The sequence below is a fragment of the Anabrus simplex genome, chromosome X (assembly GCF_040414725.1).
Source record: "Anabrus simplex isolate iqAnaSimp1 chromosome X, ASM4041472v1, whole genome shotgun sequence".
Lineage (NCBI taxonomy): Eukaryota > Metazoa > Arthropoda > Insecta > Orthoptera > Tettigoniidae > Anabrus > Anabrus simplex.
Genome location: NC_090279.1, coordinates 198638398 through 198658902, shown reverse-complemented (window position 1 = coordinate 198658902; position 20505 = coordinate 198638398). Strand labels below are relative to the sequence as shown.

General features: G+C 40.0%; 2 protein-coding genes across 4 annotated transcripts in view; one reads left to right on the top strand and one right to left on the bottom strand.

Annotated features, from left to right (window-relative positions):
- LOC136886864 (zinc finger protein OZF) overlaps positions 1 to 20505 on the top strand; it is a 229277-nt gene that overhangs the window by 185642 nt on the left and 23130 nt on the right. The gene's annotated exons all lie outside the window — the stretch shown is intronic.
- The window catches only part of LOC136885897 (zinc finger protein 701), a 36129-nt gene that overhangs the window by 12493 nt on the left and 3131 nt on the right, over positions 1 to 20505 (bottom strand). For both annotated transcript variants that reach the window (XM_067158586.2, XM_067158587.2), the window contains exons 2-3: positions 16177 to 16260; positions 11869 to 12012 (exon numbers count right to left, since the gene is read on the bottom strand). In XM_067158586.2, coding sequence (XP_067014687.2) covers positions 11869 to 12012; positions 16177 to 16236 — 204 coding nt within the window. In that variant the 5' untranslated portion in view covers positions 16237 to 16260. The remainder of the gene's footprint in view (positions 1 to 11868; positions 12013 to 16176; positions 16261 to 20505) is intronic.

Sequence of the window (20505 nt, the reverse complement as noted above, 5' to 3'; positions counted from 1 at the left end):
CTCTGCTGGGCTTTTCAATACAACTTAGACTAAACATTAGAATTAGGTTTTGAATTTAGTCATATCATTTTTTTTAAACTTAATTTTAGTGTTTAGTCTAAGTTGTATTGAAATGGTGGACCCATAAATACAAATTATTTTAAGGATTAATATTTGAGAATTGTAAGTCAATACGAAACTGTCATGAAATTTATGGTTTGCAGAGTAAAGAATCTGGAGGGCAAAACAATTGGTCAGTTAACATCGATGGCATCATTATTCATTTCCCTTGTGCCAGGTTGGGATGTTTATGGCATGTTTCCATCTGTCCAACCACCATTGTTCCTCCTTAATTGCGTTGCAATCCAAGTTTCTCCTAATTATACTATTCTTGATTGTTTTTAACCACCTCAGTCTGGATCTCTCTCTTGCCCGCCCTCGTATCTGGGTTTCTATCACCTGTTTTGTCCGGCCCCGCGGTGTAGGGGGCAACACGTCTGCCTGTCACCTGGTGGCCCCGGGTTCAATTCCCGGCGGGGCCAGAGGTTTTTAATTGTAAATTATTAATATCCCTGGCCTGGGAACTGGGTGTTTGTGTCGTCCTTAATGTTCCTTTCCTCACATTCAACACTTCCACAATTTCCATATACACGCAGGTTCATAACATATGGTGCAAAGTAGGGGCAAAAGATCTTTCTAGGTTGACGCCCCGAATAAATAGCATTAAAAAAAGAAAAAAAAACGTGTTCTGGCCTCCTTCCCTCTTCCATCCTCTTAACATGTCCAAACCATAAATGTTTTCCTCTCCATTCTGTCGAAAGGCTTTTCCACTTTGATTCCCTTCCTTATACCTATGTTTCTTACTCTGTCCTTTTTTTTTTGTCTTTTCTATCATATATTTTTTTAGAAAAATTTGAATTACAATGGCGTGGATTTTGTTCTCCTATATTTTTGTCAGTGTCCAAGTCTCCGCTGCATATGTCAGTATTGTTCAACATCTTATACATCACCTCTTCACACTTCATTGGTAGTTAAAATACTGGAAAGGATATTACAAAGAAGAACGAGGAGAAAGATTGAAGGGGAGTTACAAGAGGAACAGTATGGCTTCAGGAGTGGAAGATCTACAGTGGACCCAATCTTTAGCATGAGACAGCTGATGGAAAAGAACTGGGAATATGGAAAGGATCTGGTCATGACTTTCATAGATATGGAAAAGGCATATGATAGTGTCCCTAGAGAGAAGGTTTGGGAAACCATGGTTAAAAAGAGACTCGGAAGAGAAATGGTGCAGCAATGTACAACAATTGTGTTAGCAGAGTACTCACCCTAGTTGGAAAGACAGAATGGTTTAGGAATAAGACTGGACTAAGACAGGGGAGTGTGCTGTCACCTCTTTTGTTTATTATGGTCATGGACAAAAGCATGCTGGCCTTTGGTCACAGGGGTCCCAGGTTCGATTCCCGATTGGTTAATTTTGCTGGCACGGAGGCTGGGTGTATATGTCGTCTTCATCATTTCATCACGATGCGCAGGTCGCCTATGGGAGTCAAATCGAAAGACCTGCATCTGGCGAGCCGAACTTGTCCTCGGACACTCCTGGCACTAAAAACCATACGCCATTTCATTTCATTTTATGGAAGACATTGTAAAGGAAACAAAGGAAGCTTATGGAGATAAAGAGTTGAAGATACTGCTATTTGCAGATGATGTTACGATATGGGGAAAGAACAGCAATGAAGTGCAACAACAACCAGATGTACTGAACAAAAAAATTGAGAAGTACGGCATGAAAATCAGTACAGAGAAAAGCAAAACTATGGTGATGTCGAGAGGGAAAAGGCAAGGAAAGGGCACTATGAAAATTGGAAGTCAGAGTCTGGAAATTGTGGACAGCTTTACAGTAAATACGTAGGAAGTGAATTAACGCAAAATGCTAGGGTGGATATGAAGATTAGCAGGAGGGTACAGCAGGGTACAGCAGGGCAATGCATTCTACCAAAGTGTAAGAAAACTTGTTTGGAGCAAAGAAGTACGCAGGAAAAGTAAAGAGATAATGTACAAAATGTACTATGTATCCTTAATGACTTTGAGTCTTGGACTCTGACTAGCAGGCAAGAGAGTAGAATTCAAGCGAGATGAAATTCCTAAAAAGTACAATAGGAGAGACAAGGAAAGACAGAGTGAGAAATGAAGATGTTAGGAAGGAAGTTGGGATAGGAAAGCTAAATGAGAGAGTTGAAAAGAATAAACTAAGGCGGTTTGTACACGTAAAGAGGATGGAGGAGAATAGAATTCCAAGACAAATACTCGAGGCAAAGTGCGATGGCAAGAGAGTAAGGGGAAGACCTAGAACAAGGTGGATTGAATCAGCGAGGAGAGGCATAAGAAGACTAAATTTAGACTGGGACAAGATCGTGGAAGAGGAATGGTGGAAGGAAAGAGGAAGATGGAGAAGTGCCATAAATACCCCAACCCGGCAGGAGCTGGATAAAGGATGATGATGGTGGTACTTCCTTCCTCTGCGCCAGGTTTCTCACAGTCTAGTAGAATGAATTTCCCTGTTAACTCTTTTACCGATCTCCACGTCCAGCCCTGCATCCGTTTGTACTTGAATCTCTCTACAATTTCTTGGTTTAATTCCTTTCCCTTCCCTTTCTTTTCCAGTTAACAGCATACTGACTGTCATTCCATAATTTTCAATGATCTCAATCAACATGTCGAGTTGCCCTTGCTCTTTCTCTCTGTCTGCTCCTCACACAACAGTATCATCTGCAAACAGCATTACCTTCAACCCCCTGTCCCCATATTTTACCTTTGTCTCCTTCCTAATTTCGTCCATAACCATTATGAATAACAGTGGTGACAGCACACTTCCTTGTCGTAATCCAGTTTCGTTCAAAAACCGCTCTGCTCTCCCTACATCTGTGGACACTGCTGCAACAATTTCTGTACATTGCTTGGACATATTCCATATTTGATTTTCAAACCCTTTCTGTTCCATTACTTTCCATACCTTTGGTGTGGATACACTATCGTAAGACTTTTATAAATAAGAAATGTCATCAACATAGCTCTTCCTTATTCTCAATACTTCTCCACTGCCTCATACTAAAGATGGGATCTAGAATTTATCTTCCATTTTGAAAGCCATATTGTTTTTCTTGTAATTGTCCAATCCACCTTTCTTCTCGTTCTTGTTCTCTTTTCTAGTCCCCTTTCAAATATTTTTTGCCACCCAAGATATGAGTGTGTTTTTTCGATAATTATCACTAGAGCCCAGAAGTTAGGCAAAATACCTTTTTTATTTGGGTGTTTATACTGAAGTGTCAAATAGACAAATAGACACAAACACATTTCCATACGTTTGGGAACGGTAGGACCAGATTTATTTTACCTTTTTCTTTTGCCTATTTTAGCTTTAGTTTAGTGCCCATTTTTTGCCTCTTTTGAGTTCTGCTGTTATTTATATAGCCTATTAAAATTAAACAATGAAAAGGAAAAAAATACGATTCCAATGTACTGTGTTAATAAGAAAGAAGACAATTTCATTTTAACTTAATAGATAAAAGAATACATTTACATAAACTATATTTTAAAATCACAAAAATCCCTGCTGAAAACTCACTCCACAAGCAAAATGGTCAAGAGGGTTGCAGGTTCCATTCCTGCTACGTAAGATTAAGCGGTGGTGGTGATTATTATTGTTTTAAGGGAAAGAACAACTTGGTAACCACTAACACTAATCAGAAGGAAAATGGAAGAGGTCTGACATTTCAAAAAAGAAAGTTATCAGAAAAAGAAAGGAAAGGGCCACGAACGGCATGAAAATAATAAACTCCCTAAGGTACGAAAACCTAACACCATGAGGAACGGAAAAGAATAAGAGTTAATCAAGTGATTTTGGGTATGAAAGATAAGAGAGAGGAACCTGACACAGATAACTGGAAGCAACGCCAGACTCAGCTAGGGGAACCGTGGTCGCTAACCCACACTCTCGATACCATTGATGTTAAGTCTATCACCCCCACCCACAGGAGGACGTAAGATTAAGTAGTAAAATGGGATGCAGATGTCCATTAAGTGACTTACATTAAACCATCTTTCTTATTTTAGGGCCCATATTTGTCATTATAGAAGCCTCCGTGGCTCAGGCGGCAGCCCATCGGCCTCTCACCGCTGGGTTTTGTGGTTCAAATCCCGGTCGCTCCATGTGAGATTTGTGCTGGACAAAGCGGAGGCGGGACAGGTTTTTCTCCGGGTACTCCGGTTTTCCCTGTCAAGTTTCATTCCAGCAACACTCTCCACTATCATTTCATTTCATCTGTCATTCATTAATCATTGCCCCAGAGGAGTATGACAGGCCTCGGCAGCCGGCACAATTTCTTATCCTCACCGCTAGATGGGGGCTTCATTCATTTCATCCCTGACCCAGTCACTGACTGGAGAACAGATTGTAGGTTTTCTTTTCTATTTGTCATTATAAATGCCTATTTTAATGATTTTACTGCCTATTTCCTAAACGTTAAGTGCATATTTGCCTGCCAATTTTAGCCAAAATAAATGCCTGAATTTCCGGGCTCTAATTTTCACACATCTTCTTGTCCCTGTTCTTAATTATAATATTCTATCTGACCTCCTTTGGTCAACTCTTGTTATTTTCTGGCCCTGATGGTATTAGGTTTCTAAGGCGTGGGGAGTCTTTCATTTTCACGCCCTTCGTAGCCCTTGTCTTTCTTTGGCTGATACCTTCATTTTTCGAAGTGTTGGATCCCTTCCTTTTTTCTCTCTGATTAGTGTTATATAAGGGATGGTTGCCTAGTTGTACTTCCGCTTAAAACAATAATTAGCATCACCACCTCTTAAATATGGGTATTACTGTATTACTCCAGTCATTTGGTACCAATTTTTCTCTCCAAATACATCTAAATAGTCCATTTAGGCACTGCTGCTTTTCTCACCTTCATTCGTTTTATAGCAGTTTCCACTTCTTCCATTGTGATTTCACTCTTGGATTCTATCTCCTCACACTGTACCTTTACCATTTCATCTACACCCCTTCTCACATTGAGGTGTACATCAAAGTAATACTTCCATCTTTTCCTAACCTCCTCCTGGTTATGCTATTATCTCTCCTCCTATCCTTTTCACCTAGGGTTACCATACGTCCTGAAAAAGCAGGATTGTCCTGAATTTGAGTATGTGTCCCGACGTCCTGACTGAATTTTTAAAAATCCCTAAATGTCCTGAATTTTAAAAATTAGAGCAAATTATTTCAAATTTTGCTCAAATGCTTTTGAAAGGGAGTGTCCCATCTGTTCCTTAAAAATCTAAGCAAATAACATGGAATATTGAATTTTCACGACCGCATTGTAATCGAAACAGACTTTCAACGTATTAGGTCGTGTTACGTACATGTAGTACGTGTTGAGGAGATGTTAAGTACAGAACAAAAATGGCCAGCCGGACACCAGTGGGATCCGAACCCACAACCTCCCGATTTCACGTCGGTTGCTCTACCAATTGAGCTATGGTTCGGAACCCACTGGTGTGCGGCTGGCCATTTTTGTTCTGTGCTTAACATCTCCTCAACACGTACTACATGTACGTAACACGACCTAATACGTTGAAAGTCTGTTTCGATAACATGGAATATTATATAATTTTTGAGTGGTCTGTAAAGTAGGTATTTTACTTAAAGTATGATTTCTTATTATTTCTCTATTTGATTTTTACCATTAACATCGTATAACAATGTTGCCATTGATGCTTTCACTGCCCGTACTCATACACATGATATAGACTATTGGGCTTATGCCAATATCATGTCTATCACATAACAAGTATGTCTTTTGATAATGGATGGGACAGTTCACATGGAATTACCCAAATACACTTCTTGGAGCTTTTGGTCTTGAGCATGGGAGGAAGGATGAATATATCAAATATTTTTACGGAAGCAAAAACACGATTGCGTCCCATACCACCATATCATGGGGACAAGTGCCCCTGTGGAGTCGGTGCCTATGGTTGGAACTTGTCGATGTTGAGTGTCCTGAATTTCATCCTGAACTTTATGGCAATCCTATTTTCATTGCATTGTGCAGACTCTTTCTTTTCTCTTCCTCCTCACAAGTCCATATAGCATCATTTTACCACTATACACATTCGCTTCCAACTCGTGTGTATATTTTTCCCAGCTTTCCTCCTTTTCTTCACTGACTACTTTCTTGCACCTACTTTTCATTTTGTGATGCTTTCTTCTACTTTCTTCCATTTTATCCCTATTCCACAATTGCCATCCTTTCTTCTTAATTGTCACTGCTTCCTTTACCTTCTCATTCCATGATGGGGTCCCTTTATCCTTCTCTATCAATGGCATAAATGTCCCTAAAACCAAAGAGTTGAAGTGTTTGAGGTCGGTCCTCTGTTCAGATTGTAGAACGGTTCCGAATGCATGGAACAGAGTCAATGCTGCCTGGTTAAGGGAGTTCTTTAGGAGCACTGTACATAAAATTGAAGATTTACAGAATGATTGCAGGTCCAGCGGCATTGTATGGGATGGAGTGTAGGCTAATGCTTCGATGGCTAATGTGACTCATTAAACTAGACCAGTCTCCGAAGACCTTAAAAAGTAGTTAGTGGGACGTAAAGCAAATAACATTATTATTATTATTAAACTAGACCACGTCAGAAATCAGAATATGACAACAGTATCTGGAGTGGATCCAATACCCGTAAAAATGTGAGGACTCAACTGAGATGGAATAGTCATCTACTGCAGAGGAATGGCACTTCAATTATGAAGATAGATCAGAATTGAACCAAGAATGTTGACCCACAAATCTGGCCACATAAACGATCGTTCAACACATTGAGGAAGCTAAGGAGCGTGATCTTTGAATTTTGCCACCCTCAGTGGAGCTTTCACAAATATTTTCTTGACGTTTGATATTAACCGGTCAACATCAGGAAAATTCTGCCGTATCTTCAGCAACTCTGTGCAATCCATGAGCAAGACACGTTAAATGGACCATTTTTGGGTAAAGTACCTTAAGTCCCCTTGCTGCTTTCACCAGGTATGGTGCAGCATCAGTTAATAACAGCAAGATTCATTCTCGCTTAACTTCATCATCCCACAAAAGCTTCATGGCATTGTCAAAAAGTATTGCAATTGTGGAATGGTTAGCTGCATCTAAGTAACTATACATCGCCCGGACAATCCACGAGAAGCGTTCCAATTATAACATTCGCAACATACCTACCACAAACATCCGTAGTTCCATCAATGGATACCCAGACGCTATTGTTGCCTACACTAATTCTAATTTTTCAAAGTGCGTCTTCATAACAGGAGAGCAAATAAAATTTTTGCAATGTTGCCTCGTCCGGGATCGACTGCGTTGTGTATTTAGTTAAGAATTTTCGGAAGTGTTTGTTGTTCACTTTGTTAAGCGGTAGATACCAACATTTCGCTGTATCAAACAAAAGAGCCCGCCTGTTCTGTTCAGAAGACTTTTGATTTGTGCAGCTTTCATGCCTAGCAGTAGCGCAGTGCACATTAAATCGCTTTATCACCGCTACCTTAACTTCACACGCTTTACAAAAAAGAATTGTTCCATCAGTACTGAACGTCTCTTCACCGAACTCTTTCACATACTTTCTTAACTTTACAGCTTCACTACACTTCACTTTTGGCATGATGGGGTTCACTGCAGTACTACATGTGTGACAAATCTGTTGAAATCCGTTGGTAGTGAAAGAGCAAGGGAGCTTTAACTCGACCCTGCAAGGAAGAAATGGGCGAGATATAACGTGGCTTTTCCTTGTTTGCTAATTGCTTCTGAGCTAAATATATCTACTGGAGTGACATCCTATTGAAAGGCGGAAACACACTATCGTCATGTTCTGTGACCTCATGCGTACAGTGTCGCAATCTAACTTGTCCGGAAAGATGTGCTAAAAGACGTCCGTAGGAGCGCCTTCTTGAAATCAGGTCTTCTAAACCTGCCTGTTCCGGGGGAAAAATAATACATCTACTACGCTATTCAGAAATCCAGTGTTTGAAACTCGGCGCAGATAACACGTACCTTGTTAACAACGCCTCAATTTAAACAAAAATGCTGAAATTATAACCAAATATGACCAGAACAATAAAAATGGCCAAAATATGCATTTATAGGCAACATCAAATTGCTTTAAACGTGGTCAGGAACCCGTCATTCAAACTTATTTTTCAGATTTCGGGTAAAATGAGCTCAGGAAAAAAATATGACTTTTCCTTAAATATCAGAAACACACTTCTTGAAATGCCAATTTTGATTTTTTTTCTACACCTAGATCCCTTTCATGTGTGCTCAAAATGCAACACCCTGTTTCCATCCAGGGTTTACGTTTACGGCTGCTTCCAAACACTGGCCAGAACACCATTTAGACACCACTGCAGTGAAAGACACTAGGGAAGATAAGTACAGTCTCTTGCTATAAATACTTACCTATAGCTTTCATCCGAAGCAGTGCAGTAGGTGGCGGGTTTGGACATTCACTTTTAGTGAGATGTGCATCACTAACACTCAGTGTGTACATATGAACTGTCAAAGTTGATAGGTGGATAGTGATGTAAATATATTGTTTTTTCCTTCTTGTTCTTTCAAACTTTGTTAACTGCTTTGACTGTATAGGTATGATCATTTGTATTTACTTTGTACTTATCTTTCACTGGTTGTGTAAATAGTTTATAGGTTGTCATTATTCATCATATGCCAAATAAATAATAAATGTACAGTAGCTTTCATAATCAGAGTAAGGGTGCCATTTCAACTGATGAGCCTGTTGGCACACTATTGTGAAGCACCGGTCATTTCAGAATTGATAAAGCCAAAAAAGCTAATATGCTTTCAAATTTATAGCTTGTTGTGCTCTGTTGACTATAATTTTAACTACTTTCAATCATGTCATGGAGTAGAGGGATCATAGATGTTAGTGTCGATGTATTTTTAAATTGTATGATCTTTGTAGCCACATGGAAACTTCGTATATATACGGGTGTTCTTAAGCGCCGAGAATCATTGTACAGTCCGGCTCCATGGCTAAATGGTTAGCGTGCTGGCCTTTGGTCACAGGGGTCCCGGGTTCGATTCCCGGCAGGGTCGGGAATTTTAACCTTAATTGGTTAATTTCGCTGGCACGGGGGCTGGGTGTATGTGTCGTCTTCATCATCATTTCATCCTCATCACGACGCGCAGGTCACCTATGGGTGTCAAATCGAAAGACCTGCATCTGGCGAGCCGAACTTGTCCTCGGACACTCCCGGCACTAAAAGCCATACGCCATTTCATTTCATCATTGTACAAGCTGGCATGCCCATGGCAACATGCTCTATATGACGACAAATTATTTCAAAATTTATACGCAGATTCATTACCTGATGTGCCACACGGGTGATGAGCCCTGAGAATTTTCTTAGTTTCTCAGGTGACACTAGGAGGCAGTCGACAGTAGGTGAAGGGCTACGAGAATTCTTGCGTTTATGCAACTTATAATTATTCCTTGATTATTGATGAAATTATGGGCGAGATTATGAGTTCCAAACGGAGTAGTCACGGAATATAAATTATTGCTGTATCTTTCTTTCTTTAAACCTTCATGTATTTAACAAAATAATGTTGGATATGTAGAGCTATTCCCTAGAGCTACAGTGCAGATGTCAACATGGCGCAGCATATTCTGTTGCCGGTGGCTACCAATAATTGTGATTAATTATGTACAGACCAGTTATAATATATACCAAGTTACAGTGAATTAGATATTGCGAGTGATTAATGGCGAACACTAAATGGGGAGTAACTGTAAAGAGAAATCCTTGTATACTTGAAAACAATGAGTACACAAATGGTACAAACACAGCATTCATACTACACTGTGCTTAGAAAGACTATTACAAGTTGTCCATTTCATGACCGTATCGATGTTTAATCAAGAAGTAAGTATAAATAACCACCTAATCGATACTTTATTAATGCCTCAGGCAAAATTGAATAAAATTAAAACCTACAGGACATGTTTCGACCACTTAGTGGTCCTCTTCAGCTGTATAAATAAAGAACTGAAAAGAAAAACATTGACAATAAGCACAAATAAAAGTTCTTTGGAGACTCCTTTGATAAAAATGGTGGTCGTCAGAATAGGTCATCTTGCCTTTCGTTCTTGTTTGGAAAAGATGTTTATTCTGCGCTGTCTAGAGGGTCTGTCTTTGAGCGCGACCTGGTGAAGTAACGATGTGATACAGTTTGACAGTTCATGGAAAGCTCTGGAGAGAAGGGAAGTAGAGTTTCATCGTCATCTAAAATAACATGTGAGGGAGGAGGGAGATTGTATGATTAATAAAGGTAATCTTATGAACAACCTGGAAAACATCCACATCGTTCTTGATAAATTGGAAAACGGTGAAGAGAATCTCAACGAAAACAACGAGCATAAAAACATCTTATATGAGAATATTAGCAAATACTTAGAATGGGTAGACATGAAACAGACTAGACGAACAAGAGATATAATCAAACACGACATCGCAGAAGCACAGCCCAATCTCCCTCCTCCCTCACATGTTATTTTAGATGACGATGAAACTCTACTTCCCTTCTCTCCAGAGCTTTCCATGAACTGTCAAACTGTATCACATCGTTACTTCACCAGGTCGCGCTCAAAGACAGACCCTCTAGACAGCGCAGAATAAACATCTTTTCCAAACAAGAACGAAAGGCAAGATGACCTATTCTGACGACCACCATTTTTATCAAAGGAGTCTCCAAAGAACTTTTATTTGTGCTTATTGTCAATGTTTTTCTTTTCAGTTCTTTATTTATACAGCTGAAGAGGACCACTAAGTGGTCGAAACATGTCCTGTAAGTTTTAATTTTATTCAATTTTGCCTGAGGCATTAATAAAGTATCGATTAGGTGGTTATTTATACTTACTTCTTAGAAAGACTATTAAATGGAGCCACAAACAGTATTGCTTTGAAAAGTATCACAATGTACAGACTACAAAGAAACCTAGTGACTACATGTTCCAAGTTTGAGGTCGACAATATCTTGAATACATTTTGTGTAACAGTAGTTTGAGGCTTGATCTATCCGGTCTACATGGGGTAACAGCCTACGTTCAGGGCTCGTCGTCAACATGTTAAGAAGCTGACCAACAAGCAGGACTTCTGTGTATAGATGTTCTAAACTACCTGTCACAATGCACCAAACACTTTTAACACATTGAAGCCCACAACTGATGATGACTCGGGCTAGATAAAACACGTGAGCATTCCATGCCCGAGTATAGGTCAGCGACACATTATGTGTTGAAAACTTGCATGTACGACCAGAACTTAGGTTTGGGTAACCACAGATATGTTCGATGGTCTTTGCTCTTTTATTCGTGCCCCTATCTGTTACTAGTTAGAGAATTATTAGCAAATACAAACTCATGCAGTACTGTATAAAAGGATTATTTCCTCGTGTTGTCTTGATAGACTTTGAACTGTAGGCTATATAAAATTGAGAGTGCCATAGAAGAAGTGATTAATAATTCCCATTTTCCTTATTATACAGATTTCTCCTCATAATCTGACAGGTTTTTTTTTTTTTACTAAATTCAGAAAACTAAATATTGGTGTGGACACTTAATTCCTACCCCTTAAAATATCCTGAATATTTGTTCTTCCAGAATACGGTTACAGTTTTTAAACAAATACACAAAAATTGTGAACAAAGTGGCTTGAAATAGTTCTAAAAGGCATAAATTTCTGGACCTGAGGGATGAAAAAATAAAAAAATGGGGATATGGACTCAATGTGTTAAATATTAGAGTACAAGCTCAATGAATTGGTGTTCTTACCTGTGACCCTTCAAATTCCATCTCCTCATAGTACAGGTTAGATTCTCCTTCCTCCAATGGCTCTCCTTTGATAGTGACGGAACAGAACGGCAGAGGAGCAAAGTTTTCTTCTGGAACCTCATCCTTCGGAACACTGATGGCTTCCTAAAAACAGAGCTCCATTAAATATGTCAAGAAAGCAACAGTTTATAATTCACTTTATGTTGCATCGACACAGACAGGTCTAATAGCGATGATGGGATAGGAAAGAGCTAGGATCAGGAAGGAAGCGACCGTGGTGTTAAGGTATAAAAATGCATACACCCAGGGTCAGTGGGTAGGGTCTGACACATCCCACTCTGAAGAGTCTAGTGTCAGACCTAAGACGAAACACTGGTTAATAGAGCAAACGCCTAAAACATCTAATTTTTGATCTGATTTTTTATATGCTCTATTGGTGGAAAAATATCTAATTCCCTCCATGGGAACTTAGAATTTCCATACAAAATATTATCTGCATTCGCACTTCCTTCATCTGCCCCCGTGAGTGGTTATCTGCGGATATTGTAAATATTGAACTATATTACACAGAAGGTATTGAAATGGATAGATCTGTTAGCAGAATACAATCGGCCTGATACCTGGCACCAGACCCCCTACAGTGACAGGTTTATGAGGGATTCCCTTTCCAAAAACTACCAACATTTTGAGCGGTTCTCTTTCACAACCTTTCATCCTTCCTTCTACTAATTGCAGGAGCCAGTTGGGCTTAAGTCAGATTTATGGCTTTATGGTCTCAAGGTTGTTTATATATCACTATTCTCCCATACCAATGTCAAGGGTCACCTAACCACAAGCATCAATGAACTTCATTATTTAGAAATTATCAGCAAAATTATCCGCACTGCCATACAGTTTGCATCCGACAAGGCACTAACTTCACGGATATCCGGAGATAAATCAGCAGATATTAGCATCCATGCAGGGCTGTACTTGTAGGTGAGTTAAGGAGAAGCATTCATCAATCAGTCACCACTGATCTACATTTAGCGCTGTTGCCCAGTTGGCAGAGACCCTATCAATTATTTGATAAATTTGCCAGATTATAATCAGAAATTAAGTTACAAAAAACCAAACTCCACGGCACAACAGTCCTGAAGGGCCATAGCCTACCAAGTGACCGTTGCTCAGCATTTCTAGAGTTTCTAGACTAGGGCCGCTATCTAACCACCAGATAGCTCCTCAATTGTAATCGTGTAGGCTGAATGGATTCTAATCAGCCCTCAGATCCACTGACCTGGCCTGGGAATTTTTAAAATTGAAACGATTCAATCTGCAGAGAAACACGGTAGTCATGCCACTGGCTGAGAATTTATTGAGATGGAGTTTAGTGTAAGCTGCAGGTATAAACAGAAAGTTGCTCTTGAAAATGCGAACAAATCAATAAAAGCCTTTCAGGGGCCAAAAAGTGGAAAGTTTCCTGAGGTCAAAAATGAATTGCTTTAGTACATGAAATGTTTCACATGGAATGATACAATTTAAAGCACATGAAGTAACGACAAAGCAGGTTGCTAACCATTTAGAACTGAAGGTGAGAAGTGGCTGGATAGCCCGATTCATAAAGAGGAAGTGGAAATGGAAGGGGTGCGTATTTGGCTACTAATGTAATCCTGAAAACTTCAATACTTTTGTTAATATTCAATAACATGTTACTGTATATGATAAAATATATAATATTATGCAAAATCGATAAAGCCTCTGTGGCTCAGGCGGCAGCACGCTGGCCTCTCACCGCTGAGTTCTATGGTTCAAATCCTGGTCACTCCATGTGAGATTTGTGCTGGACAGAGCAGAGGCGCGACAGGGATTTCTCCAGGTACTCCAGTTTTCCCTGTCATCTTTCATTCCAGCAACACTCTCCAATATCATTTCATTTAATCTCTCAGGCATTAATCATTGCCCCAGAGGAGTGCGACAGGCTTCGGCAGCCGACACAATTCCTATCTTCCCTGATAGATGGAGTCTTCATTCATTCTGTTCCTGACCCGGTCGAATAACTGGAAAGACTGAGGACTTTCCTTTTTTCTCATGTAAAATTAATAGGTTTTATGTAAAAAAACATTTTAAATTCTTATTAAGTTCAATTTACCAACCTCCCACATGCACCTCACACCCCGATTTTTAAGCTTGAGTCATTTTCAGAAAAAAGTATGGGATATACATGACTAAATACAGTGCACCAAAATGCAACATAAATTAAAAATTGGAATTTAAAAAAATAAAGCTTCATTTGTCTTTTTTTATTTTCTATCTGGAAACTTAAACTGGGGAGTTTTTGCACCCTAGGAATGTCTTATAGAATTTGCCCTAGTAGCTCTGAAACGTGCTTGGGGTCCTACCAGCAGTGTAGATGCTGAAAGACACAACAAGTACAATTTCATTGAGATAATGGTTAGTGGTTTGGGTTACTGTATTCATGTCCTAGTTCGTGAACCACGGGCAACAGGTGAGTTGCCTATTAAATGGTCTTGAGAATCAGGATGCCAGTTGCTGTTGAACAGGAGTGGGTATCTCGGACACATTCTGAATTGTGGCCAACCCTGACCTCTGAGAGCAAGGACTATACAAATCCATCAATGGTCTCTAACCAATAGAGGAGGAATATTGGTCTATGTACAAGCAGGGTAGTATCTCCTACTACATAGAAGTTTTAGCAAGCACCTCGGACCTATGGGAGAAACGTTCCACTTCTACTTGAGAGGCCAGGGCCTCTTTGGAAACAACTTGGCAAACAAAATGCAATTTGTTGGTGTGCTACCAATATTAACACAGGATGGTTTGGTTGCCCAGTTGTACTTCCTCTTAAAACAACCACCACCACCACCACCACCACCACCACCACCACCACCACCACCACCACCACCACCACCACCACCACCACCTATTATTATTAATTGGGCTTATGGGGGGAAAGAAAGCAGAACTGGCTGAGTCAGCAAAGATAATGCATCTGGAAGTGTTAATATTTAATAAGAGAAGAGTAAGGGGAGATACAGAGGAAGAGATCTGTCTGTTAGGTCATCAGCCCAGAGGCTGGTTGGATCCTCAGATAGCACCACCAAAGGTTATGTGGTTATAAGGAAACCGCAAAAACCAATGGCAGCACCAAAATGAGGTGTACTAGGCAAGACGAGGAGTGAGGTAGTTTGTCACTGCTTTCCTCACGGGGTCAAAGTGCTATTACAGCACGACTGCCCCTATGAGCAACACCTTTCATAACACTCAGATGCACTAGTCGTGCTCTGAATGTCATTACTCAGCACCACCCATACCCCAGCAACTTCCATATTGTCACAGCCATGGATGAGACTGGGACTTCAGTGAAAGCTACACTTTACTCTGGAAGAGATATGAGATTACAACATGTTGTTGAAGGAAGAAGTGAGGATGAAGTTGACAAGTTTCAACAAGCACTGAGCGACATCATAATCAGAGCAACAAATCTTACGTTACAAAGAGCAAACTAATTTTCAATTACATAATAATAATAATAATAATAATAATAATAATAATAATGTTATTGGCTTTACGTCCCACTAACTACTGTTACAGTTTCTGGAGACATCGAAATGCCGGAATTTAGTTCCGCATGTGGTCTTTTATGTGCCTGAAAATTTACTGAATCAAGACTGATGTATTTGAGCACCTTCAAATACCACCAGACAGAGCCAGGATCGAACCTGCCAAGTTGGGGTCTGAAGACCAGCGCCTCAGCCGTCTGAGCCGTCTGAGCCACTCACACCGCACACAAATTACAAAGTTAACTCTTCAACAAAGTTTACTGTGCATTCTGTCAAAAAATTTTAAATTTTTTTTTACATAAAGCATGTATGAAATTAATAGAGCAAACGGCATACCGGCCCAGTCCCAAAAAAAATTAAAAATAATAATGCTGTACTGGTAATCAAAACAAAGGAGCATACTGGACTACGAGTGAAGAAAAAAAATCACATACACACACGGAAATCACAAGCACTTATACCATTTACATGCCCAATCACTGCCGCAAGCACCAAGCTTTCATTCAACATACACTGAAGTCTTACGCTCCGATGCTCACAGTCCAGCAGCCTTGGGGTTGAAAGTAATCCCTAAGGAGACAAGAGAATTTTTTGACAAAAAAAAACGAAAATGAGAGTGAGTAACTGGATGCAGCCAGCCCCCAAGACTACATTTGAGAAGGGAAGGGAAGGAACAGAAGGGGGAACAACCAATAGACACAGAAAAATTAAAATATTTCTTTAATGAAATTCTTACACTAGTACTTACAATTGAAGGAACAGAGATGAACTCCGGTTCATTTTTCACGTTTGGTGTTGTTCTGTCCATGGTTATCAAGAAGATTTATCAGTACTGAAAAGAAAATAATTAAAATATGTGACCGCAGCTAAAACTTGTCTAAAAGTAAATAAATAAATCATGAAAATGAAACATTGCCCTTCAGGCAAGCAACTTAATGTTGAAAACATCCTGGGGATATAAGCTATGAATTTTAGGTAAATAAAATATAATAAAGTATGAAAATATATTCCTTATTTATTCCTAAGAATTACAATCTTTTTCTTAATCATCGTTATCCGGTTGATTAGATTATGAGAACCTGGTCTAGGAAACAAGAATAACGGCCGAGAGGATTCGTCGTGCTGACCACATGACACCTCATAATCTACAGGCCTTCAGGCTGAGCAGTGGTCACTTGGTAAGCCATGGCCCTTCAGGGCTGTTGCACCATGGGATTTGATATAATTCTTCCTCACGATCATTAAACCTCCCTTGAGCTAATGCTCTCCGATTTGGACAACAGCCTCTCCCTCTAACATTAACCAGTTAGACAGAGCAGTGTCTCTCTTTGCTGCAATTGTAAGGAACAGAAACCCATTCTCAGAAATCTGCCTATGCAGCAGGTATTAAGGGCAATAAATATGTCACCGCTGCACATCAGGTGACAGGTGCTGACCTGAGTTTCTTCCACGGGATCTTAAATGGGCATTACCACTCGGAACATTTGTCTCGCTCTTCTCTCTCCATGTTTCTTCTCCACATTCCCCATACTTAGCACTTGAACGATCTTTCCTAATCCGCGTCCCAACTTTCTTTAACAATATTAATAGGAGACAAGAGCTTGATATATGCGAGAGCGGTGTAAGTAGTCTCTTACGGATAAGTTGATGTGAAGTGCTTATACCACAATCTTGACTCACGATGACTTGGCTATGAACATGGACATTCTCATGGTTTTCGATTTGGACAGTTGTTGCTAGTAGACTGTGTACCTAACCTTGTTATCTTTTGTTATGTTTGTTATAATTTATCATGAAAGTTTACACTTGTAAATTAGTCTATTGACAGTACAAGTAAATTTGCTCAGTGTAGCTGTTATCTTGTGCCCTCATGAAGAAATGAACAAATAAATATAGAAGACGTGTTCTTGCGTTTCAAAGCTGATGAAAAGTTGGCATACAACAGGTTCAGTCTGTAATGTACCAAGGAGCGGAAAAGGCATTTTTTTATCGGAAGATAAACTTGGGAGATATTCAGGCATGGTTACAAGCAAGTCCCACAAAATCACTTCATTGTCTAGCACAGGAAGCAAACAAGACCATAAGGTCGGCCTACAAAGTTGCCAAACTGTGGAAATTTCAAGATTTGTGCACGAACTCCACCAAAGAGATTTTGCTGCAAGAATAAGCTTCCGTAATAGGTTTTGTAAAAGTGTTTACAAAGTTGTTTTTTTCTTAACTCGTAGGATATGAATTTCATTACGATCTGCATTGACAAACATTCACAATTACAAAGAAATTAACACAAATTTGTATTGAATAGGTGGACCTTCCTTCAGTTTTTATAATTGTTTTTGTTTAATGTCGCAATAACACATCAAAGGTTTTTAGCGATGGAAGGATGGGAAAAGGCCTGGATTTGGGAAGGTAGCGGCTGTGGCCTTAATTAAGGTACAGCCCCAACATTTGCCTGTTGTGAAAATGGGAAACCACGGAAAATCATCTTCAGGGCTGCCAACTGTCTTCCGAATTCAAGCTCACAGTAGCGTGACTCTAACTGCACAGCCAACTCATTCGGTTCTCACAAAGAAACTTTGGATCTCCAGCTAATGTTTATGTACGACAAGGCATGGTTCCATTTTTCTGGAAATGTAAACTCCAAAAATGTGCAATTCTGGAGTACTGAGAAACCATATACTGTACAGAAAGAGGCATAGTATTTAATTAAAATCAGGTCAAGGTTTGCAGTAAGCACGCAGCAGATAATTGGGCCTATATTTTTCAATGACCGCATAAATTCAGATGTGTACGTGGGAACAATTTTCATCAATTTTTTATTGAACCGACACAGGCAAAAATGGATTATGATATTTTCAACAGGATGTTGCCACAGTCTGTCTTAATTCTATAGAAATTTTACATCCAGTTTTCGATGACCGGATAATTTATTTTTTTTTTTTTGCTATTTGCTTTACGTCGCACCCACACAGATGTGTCTTATTGCGATGATGGGATGGGAAAGGCCTAGGAATGGGAAGGAAGTGGCCGTGGCCTTAATTAAGGTACAGCCCCAGCATTTGCCTGGTGTGAAAATGGGAAACCACGGAAAACCATCTTCAGGGCTGCCGACAATGGGGTTCAAACCCACTATCTCCCGATTACTGGATACTGGCTGCACTTAAGCGACTGGAGCTATCGAGCTTGGTACCGGATAATTAGTACATTTTTATGGTCCCTTTGATCAGCCAACCTAACTTCCTGTGATTATCATCTTTGGGAAACCATTAAGTTTACCGAAATAATCTTCACACTATAGAAGAACTGTAGGTCGAAATAACACGTGAAATACAGTCTATTACCTAAGTGGAATTACAGAAAGCCTGGTAAATAATTTTTTTTTAATGATGTGAGGCATGTTTTACTGCAGTGGGAGGTTATTTCTAACAGTATCTTAAATAAATGGTGAGTAATAAATCTGTATAAATGTACAGTCTTTTTAATAATTGTTGATCTGCATTTAGGACAGTGTTTACCTAACGTTTTCTTACAGTTTCAAAGAACTTCGAAATTTATCAAACATTTCCCCCGATAAAACATTCCAGTCCCTAAATCTTCTTCCTATTTGCACCAATTTGTACTCTTGAATTTCAACGTTTTCATATTATGATCCTTCCTACTTTTAAGAGCTACGCTCTGCTTATTCATCTACTAATGTAACTCTGCACCATGTCTCCACCGACAGCTTGGAACTTCCCACTTAGTCGAGCGGCTCATTTCCTCACTCCCAAATCTTCCTAGTCCAGCATTTATGTAACACTACTGTTTTGTCAGAAATCACCTAGAACACATTGTGCTGCTTTCCTTTCAATCGTTTTCAGTCCCTGGATCAAGCAACCCTGGTGAGGATCCTATACACTGGAACTGTATTACGATTGGGGTCTTGCCAGACACTCACACGCCCTCTCCTTTACATCCTTACTACAATCCTTAAATACCCTCATAATCACATGAAGAGACTGTACACTTTATTTACTACCTCGCTGATGTGATTACCTCAATGAAGATATTTCCTGTGCAGTTAGCGTCACACAGCTATGAGCTTGCATTTGGCAGATAGTGAGTTTGAATTCCACTGTGGTTACCCATTTTCATACCAGGCAAATGCTAGGGCTGTACTTATATTAAGGCCACTTCCTTACCACTCCAAGCCCTTTCCTATCCCATCGTTACCATAAGACCTCTCTCTATCGGTGCAACGTAAAGCAACTTGTCATCATCATCATCATCATCATTTCCCTTTATCCAGCTGTAGCCGGGTAGGGGCAAATATGGTTCCTCTCCACTTTCTTCGGTCTTTCCACCACTCCTCTTCCAACACTGTGTCCCAGTCCAGGTTTCTTTCTATAATGCTGCGTTGGATGGTATCCTTCCATCTCATAGGTAGCAGGTAGGGACCCTCTTCGGAGGCAGCCCTACCCAGGGAGTGGCGCCCCTGCCTATGTGAGTCCCAGAGCACACTGACCCGGTGTGTAACATCTGGTATGGGTCCCAGCTCAGGGTTACGAGTGAAGACCTCAACGGCATCTACGGCGGAGAAGGTGGACTTCGGTACGGCGGGGATGGCGGAAGGGGCATACCCGTAGCGTCTGTACTCCAGAGGAGCGGCTACGAAAGGCATCTGTCTCCATGTTAGGGGCGGCCTAATTTTGAACCTGGCAGTAGGTATAAAATGCCTTTGGGTGTGGCGAGCCCATCGTAACAATAGCCTATATAGACAAAGCAAATATGGTGCCTCGGAAAAAGCAACTTGTAAAGAAAAAAAAAAAAAAAACATCTTTCCTTATATTAACACTTAATATTAGAATGGTCCCCATGCGGTACTTTCACCATCACCACAGTAATTACAATCGAGAGGACCTTTTTCCTTGCTGAAACTTACAACCTGACTTTTTATCTCATTCACTACCATCATACTATTGTCTGCTGTCCTTCATACAGTCCTGTCATGGTCTCTTTGCAGTTGCTCACAACCCTGTAACTTATTTACTATACCATACATAGGGGAAGGCGAGGCAAAATGTGAATGGGATACAACCCT